Below are 17700 nucleotides of genomic sequence, written 5' to 3' on the forward strand. Positions count from 1 at the left end.
GGAAGCAAACATATAGGACTCACCAAAAGGTACAACATCTGGGGTGACCCTACAGAAAGGGCACATTTCCTATAAAGCAAAGAATCCTAACTCAATGGTGATAAGAATCATTGGATTAGAAGTAACATTTCTGGTTACATACCTTTCCTTATACTTATGTTTGAGCCTCTTCTGTTCCCTTCCGGCATTTCACCCCCCACCCCATCCACAAAAACATACTTACTATCAAGCCAAGTACTGCCTTCCAAGAACATCAGTACCTGAAATCTCTGTTGCCTACTCTTTGCGAGGGGCCTAGTTGCAACTCTTCTCCAGGCATACCCTGGATGAATTAAGCCTTTTAGGTAACTACATACATCAATTCAAACACACACAAACACAGACACAAGTGACAGTGGCGATGACATCACCCACAAAGGGAAATGGCCTGTCTGAACTCACATGGCAAGGCATTGTCTTCTAAGTTCAGTTAAGGGTAAAGTATCTTCAATTGATGAATTCTCGGAATTCATAGCCTGCATGGACATCTTTCAGAAAGCCCTCAGGCTTCAGTCTTTCAGATGACCCTAGCGCCATGAACGTCAAAGGCATTCTTATTATTCTTTAGGCAAATTTTGCCTTGATGTACATACCTCCGAGGCTGCCCCTATCAAAGGCAGCTCATCTCTTGCCACTCTCTCCCATCACAAAACAATCCCAATTCAATACTCACTCACTATGTCAAATCAAAGTTAAAAACCTACTACCCAGTTCATTTAATTAACTCCTCTGGGAACCCCTTCTGCTAAGCACCACAACAAGCATGCTGATACATTCTGTAGATGCCGCAATCATGCTTTTGGAGCACACACACCATGTCACAACATTGATCTTTACACACCTCAGCCACAAAAAGTATTAACGTTCATTCCTCTGTGCGATGGTATGCCTCATATCTGAACAAATTCAAAAAGGGTTTTAATTTTTTTTTTATTTCGAGTTCCTGTAGAGCACTCAAAATGTGAGTGGGTCATCTCAAGTGTTTTTAGGGGAAGGACTGATGTGGGAGTTAACATGTTAGTACAGGCAGCACAACACTGACATAACATACTGGCAGCTGGAACAACATAACAACGAATAAATCCTGCAAGATGGAGGATAAACATATCAGTAGATGGACATTTCTGGATAATGAGACTGGGCAAACCACAACCAGTCTTGGGAGACTGAATGGCTGTGGAAGTAGTAGACCTAGTGGCTCTTTGAAGGATCAGACTAGAGTTTGTATGAAGTCACAGGAGTACAGGCGCTAGGAGGAACAGTACAGATGAGTCCTTAGACACCTTCGTAACTTGAGGAACCCCTTTTCCGATCTCATTGGTTGAGGAAGAGAATGTAAAGACAGGTGTCTGGTACAAGAAAAGATGTTCAGTCAAGTGTTTTTAGTTTGGAGGGGTGGATAATCAGGAGATTCCACAGTGGGTGGTGAGTCTAAAAGTTGCTTCAGGTAACTTAGAGTGCAACCATGGATAGCTTTCTGAAAAATGCAGGTTTTAACCAGCATCTTATTTTGATAGGTAGTCAATGTAGAGATTGTAGGGTGGGGGTGATGCCTTTGCGCTTGCAGTCACAATTTTACTTTTCTGCATGGTTTTTAATTATTTGCAATCTGTCAATCAAATTCTTGGGGAGGCCAGTAAATTTGCTTTCATGGTAGTCCAGTCAGGGTAAAACCACTGCAATGACAAGCACAATGTGTCAAGATATTTGGAGAAAAGGAAGGATGCACTGAAGCAGACATTAACAGAAAATTAGCTTTTTGTTGAGACAAGGAGTGAATGAAAGATTACTACCAAACCTTGCGGACGGATTTACGAGGAGGAATGTGGCCTGGCAGAAAGTAGAGGTGAGAGTTGACAGGACTCAGAAGCAAGATTTCTATTTTCTGACTTTTAAGTCTGAGTTAGTTTGTGTTCATCCAGCAGTAGTGTTGCTTCAGACTACTAGCACTTGGTGATGGGCTCCAGAACCTTGTAATTTCAATAAGGTCAGTGAGTTGTGCATGTCCATATGGTTACATACCTTGTGTGCTTTTAGAATGTGGTGTAGGTATTGGGGTAGGGATGACGTGTATGCTGAGAGGAAGAGAGAAAGGGCGGCACAATTAGGGACCCTACCAGCATTGGGGTGCCTCTCAGAGAAATGGGAACAGCTTGAACTGGAGAGAACAATTTGAGAGGAATAAGAGAACTAGGATAAGGCTGAGCCTCCCACTCTTTCATACACTGCAACCCAGTTGAGAGGGGTATGATGATTGATGGTTGATACCCACAGGCAGGAAAACCAGAAACCACCACAGACATCACTCATCAAGAGCACAACAGCTCCATGCAGGAAAATACATATGCAGTACAAACCACTACATAAACACAATTTTCAGCTTAAACAAATTATTCAGCACCAAATTCAGACAACGTATCACCTTGCACGTCCTTTGCAAAAATTCCTAACTAAGGCCCATGAAACACTTTCAACTTCACCACAATGTAGCCCCGACTAAGTGCACAAGCATCCTACCTTTGTTCAAAGTCACCACCTAGAGAACAGCAGCCTCTCAATTTTCGGGATGAAAGAAGCCACCACTCCTCCCCATGTCATCATCAATGACATGAGTCACTTTTGCCTCCACTTTGACAATTGTGGAAATGAATGAATAGTGAGATTTATGAAGCGTATGGCTACTCCAAGAAGTGTCTCAACGCTGATGTCTAGAAAGCAAGGGAGCGCGGAGAAACCACCCAATTGAGATGTAAATAGGTAGGTTTTTAGAACTTTACAGAAAGCTGTTTCATGTGGAAACTTGCAAAGTGCAGAAGGAAGCTGCTTAAGGCGGCCCGGCCAATAAAGAGAAGCAACAACCGCATCATCTTGACTATGAGAATCTGGGGGCAGAAAGAAGAATTGCAGAAGTAGAGCGTAGGTCTCTTAAGGGCGCATAATGTTCAAATTGTGAGATAGGCTATTTTAAGCAAGGTAGGTGATCGTAAGGACTTTGAAGAGAGTTCTCATTTTTAAAGGCAGCCAATGTAATTTATGCAGATAATCAGAAGTATGCTCTCTCCAGGGAATGCCTAAGATCAGCTGGGCTGCTGCATTTTGTACAGCCTGCAGCTTTTTGATCAACATATCTTGGTAAACAGAGATAAAGTCTGTTGAAGAAGTCCAATCTGCATGTAAATAGAGCATGTTCCAAAGATTCGCGCTTAGACATTGGTAGAAAATGCAAAAATGTGGATAATGATCTCAGAAGGGCAAACTAAAAAGATACTACTGAGTTTATCTGGGAAATAAACGATAGTTTACTGTAAATGTTTACCCTCAGGTGCCTTACTGAGGAAATAGGCTTCAGAGGAGGCTGCAGACCTAAGAGCCAGCAGTCAAACAACCACTCCTCTGTTACTTGACAAAAACAGAAATGTTCATCAGTCAATCCAACCGAAGCAAAAGTCTCTGACATTTTGACACAACTATCTCAGCAATGATTGTCCTATAACCTACCTTTCTTTCATTTGAAAAACAAATCAAGATGACAGACAGCACATAACTCCAGCATCAGATAACCCACCACAGCCCGCAAGGGAGTTAGCCCAAGCCCCCTCTAAGTATATGCCTACATAGGAAAAACAAATCTCTAATCGAGACCTAAAAAAAGTAGTAAACTATATTGTGATTTGTCAACATTGATTTGCCACTACGAATAGAATCAGGCATGTAGGAGATTCATTTATTTTCTGGTTCTTGTTGTGTAGGGAAATAGAAGAAATAGTTTGTGGACGCCGTCCGCATAACAGCCACGAGAAAGATGATAAATAAAAAGGTAAATCAAATGAAATGTATTATCAGAAATGTCCTGAAGTTTAATAATTTCTTAATTTCATATCCATCTAGGGTAGATGAGTGCCCATTACCAGTCTTTGTGTTAGATCCATTAGCACCCTAGCTATGTTACTGAAGGTACCAAAGTCTCTGTTGAATAACTTAAATATGCTATCAAATTTGAATAGGCACCACAATGCACTCTGAGGGGCAGAAATCAAACACATGGTGACATTGTAGGCTTTGCCTATCTCCTGGTGGAGCGATTTGGCATAGACCATGCTAAAACCAATGGCCCTGGCCCTTGCACTTTTAAAGTAACAATGAATGACACTGGTATCGAAAGAATAAACCTTGACAGGGTACAGGTGATGAAAAGGGGGCATCTGCGTACAATTTCCCGTAAGATAAATTCCTTTATTGTTAAGCTTACCCTTTGTATATGTAGCCTATGGAACTGGTCTCCGATGCGTTGAAGTTTCCGTGCAATCTGGACTTCAGCACTTATGTCCTGTCGCCCACGTTGAACTCCTTCTTGAAGATGCAAATTTGGGTCTAGGCTGGTTGGATAATGCAAACGATACCCAACATTCCCTGAAACAGTGGGGGAGAAAATGTCAACACGATATTTTGTGCAGTAACACCTTCCATTCACCTCGCAACACCACCCATTCCGTTCGGGTAAGAATGAGTGCAGACCGTCAAATCATGCATCAATTTCTTTATTTTGCCTTTATATATATATATATATATATATTCCGGTAACATTTGCAAACTTGTACCATGTGCGTAATGTTCACCATCAAAGCCATATAGTCTAATATATCATCTTAGAGATTACTGGTTGGTTCCTCCATTTGCTGTTCTTCACAATTGAGCCCAAGTGGGCAATGGCCCTTTGTTTTTCTACACAAATACAGCACACCAGTTTGCTCATATGTTTACACTGAATTTTCTGTGCACATGTCTAATATATTTGATTCACTCCCAACCACATAAAGTTATAAGTTTGTGGTTGGGTGGTAATGTTTTTTTTTTACATGTTTTAGGTGGGTAGAGCTATTGGGTGGTACGGGTGTATTTAGGGTTGGTGGGGCTTTTGGGTTGTAAGGCTGATTAAAAAAGGGATATATATATATATATATATATATATATATATATATATATATATATATATATATATATATATTATATATATATATATATATATATATATATATATATATATATATATATATATATATATATATATATATATATATATATATATCAAACCAAGTTTTTCCGGTGCACCGCAGCTCGCCACAGCTTGCCCCAGGAGCACAAATGCACGGACCAAAGGTTTGCGGTGCTCAAATGTTTATTCGCTTGCCGGCCTCATAACATTTCGGCACACAGGTGCCTTGCTCACATACACACACATATACATGTACCTCAATAATACGTACCTTATATAGACTAGGGAGGTAAAGGTATTTGAGGGATAGCTAGGGGGTATAGGGTGTTCAAGGCATTTTTAGGGTTAAGGCGTGGGTAAGGGTATAGGGTCACAAGGGAGTTTTTACGGTTTAGGAGTGGGTGAGGGTATTGGGTGGTTAAGGGAGTTTTATACGGTTTAGCGGTGGGTAAGGATATTGGGTGGTAAGGGTGTTTTTAGGGTTGAGGGTGGGTCGGGGTAATGGGCAGTAAGGGTGTTTATAGGGTTTGGGGTGTGTAAGGGATCTGGGTGGTAAAGGCATTTTTAAGGGTTAGGGGCGGGTAAAAGTATTAGGTGTTAAGGGTGTTTTTTCAGGGTTGGGAGGTGGGTAAGGGTACTAGGCAATAGCCAGTAGGTATAGTTCAGATCAAAGTTTCCATAGGAAAAGCATTTTTTGTTTTGGCAACTGTATTTCATGTTGGTTACATTGCTGTTGTGTACTTTCTTGAACTGTTGAGCAACCAGGTAGGTTCTATCGGTGTTAGCGATAGCCCTGAGATGTTGTAGTATGTGTGCAGATAATATAGTGCTTCCTATGTATATTTATGGGCATGTGCATTTTAGCATGTAGACCTCATATTCACTCTTACAGGTAAGCATCCCTCTCACCTTAAGTATTTTCTTGAACGGTGTAGTGATCTCAGATAGATTCTCTCCATGATGACAGGCTTTATATCGATTGCACTTAATAAATCCTTCATTATGTGTCAACCATGTCTGTTGTGGAGTTTTTGTTTTAAAGTCACTTCTCATTAACTGGTTTTGAATTGATGAAGCTCTTCTAAACAAATTTGGCGGTGGCTGGGTATATCCTGTTGTATTATGAAATCATTTCTGATTATGTGCAATGTTTGCGTAGGGCCCTATGCAATCCATTGTGGTCTACATTGTATGATGTTATGAACCTTTTTTGCTGGTCTTTTGCCTTGTTGTCTTGGATGTAAGCAAGGCCCTGTCTCTTTTTATTGATGTCGCCCTCTTAGCGGCTTCCTCTAAAATGGTTTTAGAGTACCCTCTTTCTCTGCAACGTGTAGGCATTTCTGTTTCTGCACTGTTGTATTGTTCCTCTGTGCTGTACAAGTATCTAGATCTAAAAAACTCCCCAAAGGAGATACTCTAAATCAGGGGAATTGTATGGAAACTGCGGGCATGCAAAATGGCATTTCCTGCCGTAGGTTTTCTAAATACTGTGGCCACCAGTTTGTCACCCTCCACTTTGACTAGAATATCTAAAAATTATATTTCAGATTGACTGATTTTACTTTTGAGTTCATTACAGTTAAGCTCTTAAACAAATTCTTCTGCTTGTGTTAGTGTGCCTTTCCATAATATGAACAGATCATCTATGTATGTGACTTGTAGTATACTGTGAACCATCCACTTCCCATGGCCCCAAGCACCTGCTCCTTCCACTAGCCCATATGCAAATTCGCATAGCTGGGGGCAATACAGGTGCCCATGGCTCTCCCTTCTTATCGCCCCCAGCTATGCGACTAACACAAGCAGAAGAACAAAGAGTAAGAGTATCCCCTTTGGGGACCTTTTTAGAGTTAGACCTCTCTCTCAACACACTCCAAGCTATTTACCCCACTTGATCTGACAGATGCACGCCATGTGGGACCCCGGAAATGGACTTTATACATTTGGTGTGCAGCTACCCATTCATAGTGACATACTGGAATGAGATCTTGCAGAACCTAAATGGGGCGACGGGGTGGGTAGTTCCATGTAACCCATGCGATGTTCTACTGGGCCCGATACCAGCCTTTCCTAAAATGAAACTTAGTCACAAATTCCTGGTGCTGGGTTTGGTGCTGACTAAAATGCAGATCACCATTAAGTGGATGGGTGAACACCCAACCAAATATACAGAATAGTTATGTGATATGTCTGAATGGGCAGTGGCTGAGGAGGCTAGTATAAAGCATAGCGATACAAAAGGGGATGATGGACGGAGAGTTTGAGCAAATCAAACACTCACCCCCAGTCAACTGATCTGGGTTTAATCCATCACCATTCTTTAGCCCACTCAGCCACCCCATTTCAGACATGGCTATATGCAAATCAGTCTGATCCTGTGCCTCATGGGAACAGTCCAGCCCGAACTGCCAAGCCATGTCTTCCATGGACCGGAAACAAGCATCCTGGGACCGGTTTCGGATTCATAATCCTCATCAGCCAGGCTATCTTGAATCCAGTGGCCAAGTGAGCAAGGGACTCACGTCTGAGCATACCCTGCCACACTTAGGGCGAACAAAGCGATACAAAAGGGGATGATGGACGGAGAGTTTGAGCAAATCAAACACTCACCCCCAGTCAACTGATCTGGGTTTAATCCATCACCATTCTTTAGCCCACTCAGCCACCCCATTTCAGACATGGCTATATGCAAATCAGTCTGACCCTGTGCCTCATGGGAACAGTCCAGCCCGAACTGCCAAGCCATGTCTTCCATGGACCGGAAACAAGCATCCTGGGACCGGTTTCGGATTCATAATCCTCATCAGTCAGGCTATCTTGAATCCAGTGGCCAAGTGAGCAAGGGACTCATGTCTGAGCATACCCTGCCACACTTAGGGCGAACAAAGCGATACAAAAGGGGATGATGGACGGAGAGTTTGAGCAAATCAAACACTCACCCCCAGTCAACTGATCTGGGTTTAATCCATCACCATTCTTTAGCCCACTCAGCCACCTCATTTCAGACATAGCTATATGCAAATCAGTCTGACCCTGTGCCTCATGGGAACAGTCCAGCCCGAACTGCCAAGCCATGTCTTCCATGGACCGGAAACAAGCATCCTGGGACCGGTTTCGGATTCATAATCCTCATCAGCCAGGCTATCTTGAATCCAGTGGCAAGTGAGCAAGGGACTCACGTCTGAGCATACCCTGCCACACTTAGGGCGAACAAAGCGATACAAAAGGGGATGATGGACGGAGAGTTTGAGCAAATCAAACACTCACCCCCAGTCAACTGATCTGGGTTTAATCCATCACCATTCTTTAGCCCACTCAGCCACCCCATTTCAGACATGGCTATATGCAAATCAGTCTGACCCTGTGCCTCATGGGAACAGTCCAGCCCGATCTGCCAAGCTATGTCTTCCATGGACCGGAAACAAGCATCCTGGGACCGGTTTCGGATTCATAATCCTCATCAGCCAGGCTATCTTGAATCCAGTGGCCAAGTGAGCAAGGGACTCACGTCTGAGCATACCCTGCCACACTTAGGGCGAACAAAGCGATACAAAAGGGGATGATGGACGGAGAGTTTGAGCAAATCAAACACTCACCCCCAGTCAACTGATCTGGGTTTAATCCATCACCATTCTTTAGCCCACTCAGCCACCCCATTTCAGACATGGCTATATGCAAATCAGTCTGACCCTGTGCCTCATGGGAACAGTCCAGCCCGAACTGCCAAGCCATGTCTTCCATGGACCGGAAACAAGCATCCTGGGACCGGTTTCGGATTCATAATCCTCATCAGCCAGGCTATCTTGAATCCAGTGGCCAAGTGAGCAAGGGACTCACGTCTGAGCATACCCTGCCACACTTAGGGCAAACAAAGCGATACAAAAGGGGATGATGGACAGAGAGTTTGAACAAATCAAACACTCACCCCCAGTCAACTGATCTGGGTTTAATCCATCACCATTCTTTAGCCCACTCAGCCACCCCATTTCAGACATGGCTATATGCAAATCAGTCTGACCCTGTGCCTCATGGGAACAGTCCAGCCCGAACTGCCAAGCCATGTCTTCCATGGACCGGAAACAAGCATCCTGGGACCGGTTTCGGATTCATAATCCTCATCAGCCAGGCTATCTTGAATCCAGTGGCCAAGTGAGCAAGGGACTCACGTCTGAGCATACCCTGCCACACTTAGGGCGAACAAAGCGATACAAAAGGGGATGATGGACGGAGAGTTTGAGCAAATCAAACACTCACCCCCAGTCAACTGATCTGGGTTTAATCCATCACCATTCTTTAGCCCACTCAGCCACCCCATTTCAGACATGGCTATATGCAAATCAGTCTGACCCTGTGCCTCATGGGAACAGTCCAGCCCGAACTGCCAAGCCATGTCTTCCATGGACCGGAAACAAGCATCCTGGGACCGGTTTCGGATTCATAATCCTCATCAGCCAGGCTATGTTGAATCCAGTGGCCAAGTGAGCCAGGGACTCACGTCTGAGCATACCCTGCCACACTTAGGGCGAACAAAGCGATACAAAAGGGGATGATGGACGGAGAGTTTGAGCAAATCAAACACTCACCCCCAGTCAACTGATCTGGGTTTAATCCATCACCATTCTTTAGCCCACTCAGCCACCCCATTTCAGACATGGCTATATGCAAATCAGTCTGACCCTGTGCCTCATGGGAACAGTCCAGCCCGAACTGCCAAGCCATGTCTTCCATGGACCGGAAACAAGCATCCTGGGACCGGTTTCGGATTCATAATCCTCATCAGCCACGCTATCTTGAATCCAGTGGCCAAGTGAGCAAGGGACTCACGTCTGAGCATACCCTGCCACACTTAGGGCGAACAAAGCGATACAAAAGGGGATGATGGACGGAGAGTTTGAGCAAATCAAACACTTACCCCCAGTCAACTGATCTGGGTTTAATCCATCACCATTCTTTAGCCCACTCAGCCACCCCATTTCAGACATGGCTATATGCAAATCAGTCTGACCCTGTGCCTCATGGGAACAGTCCAGCCGAACTGCCAAGCCATGTCTTCCATGGACCGGAAACAAGCATCCTGGGACCGGTTTCGGATTCATAATCCTCATCAGCCAGGCTATCTTGAATCCAGTGGCCAAGTGAGCAAGGGACTCACGTCTGAGCATACCCTGCCACACTTAGGGCGAACAAAGCGATACAAAAGGGGATGATGGACGGAGAGTTTGAGCAAATCAAACACTCACCCCCAGTCAACTGATCTGGGTTTAATCCATCACCATTCTTTAGCCCACTCAGCGACCCCATTTCAGACATGGCTATATGCAAATCAGTCTGACCCTGTGCCTCATGGGAACAGTCCAGCAAGAACTGCCAAGCCATGTCTTCCATGGACCGGAAACAAGCATCCTGGGACCGGTTTCGGATTCATAATCCTCATCAGCAAGGCTATCTTGAATCCAGTGGCCAAGTGAGCAAGGGACTCACGTCTGAGCATACCCTGCCACACTTAGGGCGAACAAAGCGATACAAAAGGGGATGATGGACGGAGAGTTTGAGCAAATCAAACACTCACCCCCAGTCAACTGATCTGGGTTTAATCCATCACCATTCTTTAGCCCACTCAGCCACCCCATTTCAGACATGGCTATATGCAAATCAGTCTGACCCTGTGCCTCATGGGAACAGTCCAGCCCGAACTGCCAAGCCATGTCTTCCATGGACCGGAAACAAGCATCTTGGGACCGGTTTCGGATTCATAATCCTCATCAGCCAGGCTATCTTGAATCCAGTGGCCAAGTGAGCAAGGGACTCACGTCTGAGCATACCCTGCCACACTTAGGGCGAACAAAGCGATACAAAAGGGGATGATGGACGGAGAGTTTGAGCAAATCAAACACTTACCCCCAGTCAACTGATCTGGGTTTAATCCATCACCATTCTTTAGCCCACTCAGCCACCCCATTTCAGACATGGCTATATGCAAATCAGTCTGACCCTGTGCCTCATGGGAACAGTCCAGCCCGAACTGCCAAGCCATGTCTTCCATGGACCGGAAACAAGCATCCTGGGACCGGTTTCGGATTCATAATCCTCATCAGCCAGGCTATCTTGAATCCAGTGGCCAAGTGAGCAAGGGACTCACGTCTGAGCATACCCTGCCACACTTAGGGCGAACAAAGCGATACAAAAGGGGATGATGGACGGAGAGTTTGAGCAAATCAAACACTCACCCCCAGTCAACTGATCAGGGTTTAATCCATCACCATTCTTTAGCCCACTCAGCCACCCCATTTCAGACATGGCTATATGCAAATCAGTCTGACCCTGTGCCTCATGGGAACAGTCCAGCCCGAACTGCCAAGCCATGTCTTCCATGGACCGGAAACAAGCATCCTGGGACCGGTTTCGGATTCATAATCCTCATCAGCCAGGCTATCTTGAATCCAGTGGCCAAGTGAGCAAGGGACTCACGTCTGAGCATACCCTGCCACACTTAGGGCGAACAAAGCGAAACAAAAGGGGATGATGGACGGAGAGTTTGAGCAAATCAAACACTCACCCCCAGTCAACTGATCTGGGTTTAATCCATCACCATTCTTTAGCCCACCCAGCCACCCCATTTCAGACATGGCTATATGCAAATCAGTCTGACCCTGTGCCTCATGGGAACAGTCCAGCAAGAACTGCCAAGCCATGTCTTCCATGGACCGGAAACAAGCATCCTGGGACCGGTTTCGGATTCATAATCCTCATCAGCCAGGCTATCTTGAATCCAGTGGCCAAGTGAGCAAGGGACTCACGTCTGAGCATACCCTGCCACACTTAGGGCGAACAAAGCGATACAAAAGGGGATGATGGACGGAGAGTTTGAGCAAATCAAACACTAACCCCCAGTCAACTGATCTGGGTTTAATCCATCACCATTCTTTAGCCCACTCAGCCACCCCATTTCAGACATGGCTATATGCAAATCAGTCTGACCCTGTGCCTCATGGGAACAGTCCAGCCCGAACTGCCAAGCCATGTCTTCCATGGACCGGAAACAAGCATCCTGGGACCGGTTTCGGATTCATAATCCTCATCAGCCAGGCTATCTTGAATCCAGTGGCCAAGTGAGCAAGGGACTCACGTCTGAGCATACCCTGCCACACTTAGGGCGAACAAAGCGATACAAAAGGGGATGATGGACGGAGAGTTTGAGCAAATCAAACACTTACCCCCAGTCAACTGATCTGGGTTTAATCCATCACCATTCTTTAGCCCACTCAGCCACCCCATTTCAGACATGGCTATATGCAAATCAGTCTGACCCTGTGCCTCATGGGAACAGTCCAGCCCGAACTGCCAAGCCATGTCTTCCATGAACCGGAAACAAGCATCCTGGGACCGGTTTCGGATTCATAATCCTCATCAGCCAGGCTATCTTGAATCCAGTGGCCAAGTGAGCAAGGGACTCACGTCTGAGCATACCCTGCCACACTTAGGGCGAACAAAGCGATACAAAAGGGGATGATGGACAGAGAGTTTGAGCAAATCAAACACTCACCCCCAGTCAACTGATCTGGGTTTAATCCATCACCATTCTTTAGCCCACTCAGCCACCCCATTTCAGACATGGCTATATGCAAATCAGTCTGACCCTGTGCCTCATGGGAACAGTCCAGCCCGAACTGCCAAGCCATGTCTTCCATGGACCGGAAACAAGCATCCTGGGACCGGTTTCGGATTCATAATCCTCATCAGCCAGGCTATCTTGAATCCAGTGGCCAAGTGAGCAAGGGACTCACGTCTGAGCATACCCTGCCACACTTAGGGCGAACAAAGCGATACAAAAGGGGATGATGGACGGAGAGTTTGAGCAAATCAAACACTCACCCCCAGTCAACTGATCGGGGTTTAATCCATCACCATTCTTTAGCCCACTCAGCCACCCCATTTCAGACATGGCTATATGCAAATCAGTCTGACCCTGTGCCTCATGGGAACAGTCCAGCCCGAACTGCCAAGCCATGTCTTCCATGGACCGGAAACAAGCATCCTGGGACCGGTTTCGGATTCATAATCCTCATCAGCCAGGTTATCTTGAATCCAGTGGCCAAGTGAGCAAGGGACTCACGTCTGAGCATACCCTGCCACACTTAGGGCGAACAAAGCGAAACAAAAGGGGATGATGGACGGAGAGTTTGAGCAAATCAAACACTCACCCCCAGTCAACTGATCTGGGTTTAATCCATCACCATTCTTTAGCCCACTCAGCCACCCCATTTCAGACATGGCTATATGCAAATCAGTCTGACCCTGTGCCTCATGGGAACAGTCCAGCAAGAACTGCCAAGCCATGTCTTCCATGGACCGGAAACAAGCATCCTGGGACCGGTTTCGGATTCATAATCCTCATCAGCCAGGCTATCTTGAATCCAGTGGCCAAGTGAGCAAGGGACTCACGTCTAAGCATACCCTGCCACACTTAGGGCGAACAAAGCGATACAAAAGGGGATGATGGACGGAGAGTTTGAGCAAATCAAACACTCACCCCCAGTCAACTGATCTGGGTTTAATCCATCACCATTCTTTAGCCCACTCAGCCACCCCATTTCAGACATGGCTATATGCAAATCAGTCTGACCCTGTGCCTCATGGGAACAGTCCAGCCCGAACTGCCAAGCCATGTCTTCCATGGACCGGAAACAAGCATCCTGGGACCGGTTTCGGATTCATAATCCTCATCAGCCAGGCTATCTTGAATCCAGTGGCCAAGTGAGCAAGGGACTCACGTCTGAGCATACCCTGCCACACTTAGGGCGAACAAAGCGATACAAAAGGGGATGATGGAGGGAGAGTTTGAGCAAATCAAACACTCACCCCCAGTCAACTGATCTGGGTTTAATCCATCACCATTCTTTAGCCCACTCAGCCACCCCATTTCGGACATGGCTATATGCAAATCAGTCTGACCCTGTGCCTCATGGGAACAGTCCAGCCCGAACTGCCAAGCCATGTCTTCCATGGACCGGAAACAAGCATCCTGGGACCAGTTTCGGATTCATAATCCTCATCAGTCAGGCTATCTTGAATCCAGTGGCCAAGTGAGCAAGGGACTCACGTCTGAGCATACCCTGCCACACTTAGGGCGAACAAAGCGATACAAAAGGGGATGATGGACGGAGAGTTTGAGCAAATCAAACACTCACCCCCAGTCAACTGATCTGGGTTTAATCCATCACCATTCTTTAGCCCACTCAGCCACCTCATTTCAGACATAGCTATATGCAAATCAGTCTGACCCTGTGCCTCATGGGAACAGTCCAGCCCGAACTGCCAAGCCATGTCTTCCATGGACCGGAAACAAGCATCCTGGGACCGGTTTCGGATTCATAATCCTCATCAGCCAGGCTATCTTGAATCCAGTGGCAAGTGAGCAAGGGACTCACGTCTGAGCATACCCTGCCACACTTAGGGCGAACAAAGCGATACAAAAGGGGATGATGGATGGAGAGTTTGAGCAAATCAAACACTCACCCCCAGTCAACTGATCTGGGTTTAATCCATCACCAGTCTTTAGCCCACTCAGCCACCCCATTTCAGACATGGCTATATGCAAATCAGTCTGACCCTGTGCCTCATGGGAACAGTCCAGCCCGAACTGCCAAGCCACGTCTTCCATGGACCGGAAACAAGCATCCTGGGACCGGTTTCGGATTCATAATCCTCATCAGCCAGGCTATCTTGAATCCAGTGGCCAAGTGAGCAAGGGACTCACGTCTGAGCATACCCTGCCACACTTAGGGCGAACAAAGCAATACAAAAGGGGATGATGGACGGAGAGTTTGAGCAAATCAAACACTCACCCCCAGTCAACTGATCTGGGTTTAATCCATCACCATTCTTTAGCCCACTCAGCCACCCCATTTCAGACATGGCTATATGCAAATCAGTCTGACCCTGTGCCTCATGGGAACAGTCCAGCAAGAACTGCCAAGCCATGTCTTCCATGGACCGGAAACAAGCATCCTGGGACCGGTTTCGGATTCATAATCCTCATCAGCCAGGCTATCTTGAATCCAGTGGCCAAGTGAGCAAGGGACTCACGTCTGAGCATACCCTGCCACACTTAGGGCAAACAAAGCGATACAAAAGGGGATGATGGACAGAGAGTTTGAACAAATCAAACACTCACCCCCAGTCAACTGATCTGGGTTTAATCCATCACCATTCTTTAGCCCACTCAGCCACCCCATTTCAGACATGGCTATATGCAAATCAGTCTGACTCTGTGCCTCATGGGAACAGTCCAGCCCGAACTGCCAAGCCATGTCTTCCATGGACCGGAAACAAGCATCTTGGGACCGGTTTCGGATTCATAATCCTCATCAGCCAGGCTATCTTGAATCCAGTGGCCAAGTGAGCAAGGGACTCACGTCTGAGCATACCCTGCCACACTTAGGGCGAACAAAGCGATACAAAAGGGGATGATGGACGGAGAGTTTGAGCAAATCAAACACTCACCCCCAGTCAACTGATCTGGGTTTAATCAATCACCATTCTTTAGCCCACTCAGCCACCCCATTTCAGACATGGCTATATGCAAATCAGTCTGACCCTGTGCCTCATGGGAACAGTCCAGCCCGAACTGCCAAGCCATGTCTTCCATGGACCGGAAACAAGCATCCTGGGACCGGTTTCGGATTCATAATCCTCATCAGCCAGGCTATCTTGAATCCAGTGGCCAAGTGAGCAAGGGACTCACGTCTGAGCATACCCTGCCACACTTAGGGCAAACAAAGCGATACAAAAGGGGATGATGGACGGAGAGTTTGAGCAAATCAAACACTCACCCCCAGTCAACTGATCTGGGTTTAATCCATCACCATTCTTTAGCCCACTCAGCGACCCCATTTCAGACATGGCTATATGCAAATCAGTCTGACCCTGTGCCTCATGGGAACAGTCCAGCAAGAACTGCCAAGCCATGTCTTCCATGGACCGGAAACAAGCATCCTGGGACCGGTTTCGGATTCATAATCCTCATCAGCCAGGCTATCTTGAATCCAGTGGCCAAGTGAGCAAGGGACTCACGTCTGAGCATACCCTGCCACACTTAGGGCGAACAAAGCGATACAAAAGGGGATGATGGACGGAGAGTTTGAGCAAATCAAACACTCACCCCCAGTCAACTGATCTGGGTTTAATCCATCACCATTCTTTAGCCCACTCAGCCACCCTATTTCAGACATGGCTATATGCAAATCAGTCTGACCCTGTGCCTCATGGGAACAGTCCAGCCCGAACTGCCAAGCCATGTCTTCCATGGACCGGAAACAAGCATCCTGGGACCGGTTTCGGATTCATAATCCTCATCAGCCAGGCTATCTTGAATCCAGTGGCCAAGTGAGCAAGGGACTCACGTCTGAGCATACCCTGCCACACTTAGGGCGAACAAAGCGATACAAAAGGGGATGATGGACGGAGAGTTTGAGCAAATCAAACACTTACCCCCAGTCAACTGATCTGGGTTTAATCCATCACCATTCTTTAGCCCACTCAGCCACCCCATTTCAGACATGGCTATATGCAAATCAGTCTGACCCTGTGCCTCATGGGAACAGTCCAGCCCGAACTGCCAAGCCATGTCTTCCATGAACCGGAAACAAGCATCCTGGGACCGGTTTTGGATTCATAATCCTCATCAGCCAGGCTATCTTGAATCCAGTGGCCAAGTGAGCAAGATACTCACGTCTGAGCATACCCTGCCACACTTAGGGCGAACAAAGCGATACAAAAGGGGATGATGGACAGAGAGTTTGAGCAAATCAAACACTCACCCCCAGTCAACTGATCTGGGTTTAATCCATCACCATTCTTTAGCCCACTCAGCCACCCCATTTCAGACATGGCTATATGCAAATCAGTCTGACCCTGTGCCTCATGGGAACAGTCCAGCCCGAACTGCCAAGCCATGTCTTCCATGGACCGGAAACAAGCATCCTGGGACCGGTTTCGGATTCATAATCCTCATCAGCCAGGCTATCTTGAATCCAGTGGCCAAGTGAGCAAGGGACTCACGTCTGAGCATACCCTGCCACACTTAGGGCGAACAAAGCGATACAAAAGGGGATGATGGACGGAGAGTTTGAGCAAATCAAACACTCACCCCCAGTCAACTGATCGGGGTTTAATCCATCACCATTCTTTAGCCCACTCAGCCACCCCATTTCAGACATGGCTATATGCAAATCAGTCTGACCCTGTGCCTCATGGGAACAGTCCAGCCCGAACTGCCAAGCCATGTCTTCCATGGACCGGAAACAAGCATCCTGGGACCGGTTTCGGATTCATAATCCTCATCAGCCAGGTTATCTTGAATCCAGTGGCCAAGTGAGCAAGGGACTCACGTCTGAGCATACCCTGCCACACTTAGGGCGAACAAAGCGAAACAAAAGGGGATGATGGACGGAGAGTTTGAGCAAATCAAACACTCACCCCCAGTCAACTGATCTGGGTTTAATCCATCACCATTCTTTAGCCCACTCAGCCACCCCATTTCAGACATGGCTATATGCAAATCAGTCTGACCCTGTGCCTCATGGGAACAGTCCAGCAAGAACTGCCAAGCCATGTCTTCCATGGACCGGAAACAAGCATCCTGGGACCGGTTTCGGATTCATAATCCT

The 17700-nt window shown here is 46.8% G+C and overlaps 1 protein-coding gene across 3 annotated transcripts in view; it reads right to left on the bottom strand.

Annotated features, from left to right (window-relative positions):
- BMF (Bcl2 modifying factor) overlaps positions 1 to 17700 on the bottom strand; it is a 213395-nt gene that overhangs the window by 118951 nt on the left and 76744 nt on the right. For all 3 annotated transcript variants that reach the window (XM_078659776.1, XM_078659778.1, XM_078659777.1), the window contains exon 3: positions 4289 to 4449. In XM_078659776.1, coding sequence (XP_078515902.1) covers positions 4289 to 4449 — 161 coding nt within the window. The remainder of the gene's footprint in view (positions 1 to 4288; positions 4450 to 17700) is intronic.

The sequence above is a fragment of the Lissotriton helveticus genome, chromosome 9 (genome assembly GCF_964261635.1).
Source record: "Lissotriton helveticus chromosome 9, aLisHel1.1, whole genome shotgun sequence".
Lineage (NCBI taxonomy): Eukaryota > Metazoa > Chordata > Amphibia > Caudata > Salamandridae > Lissotriton > Lissotriton helveticus.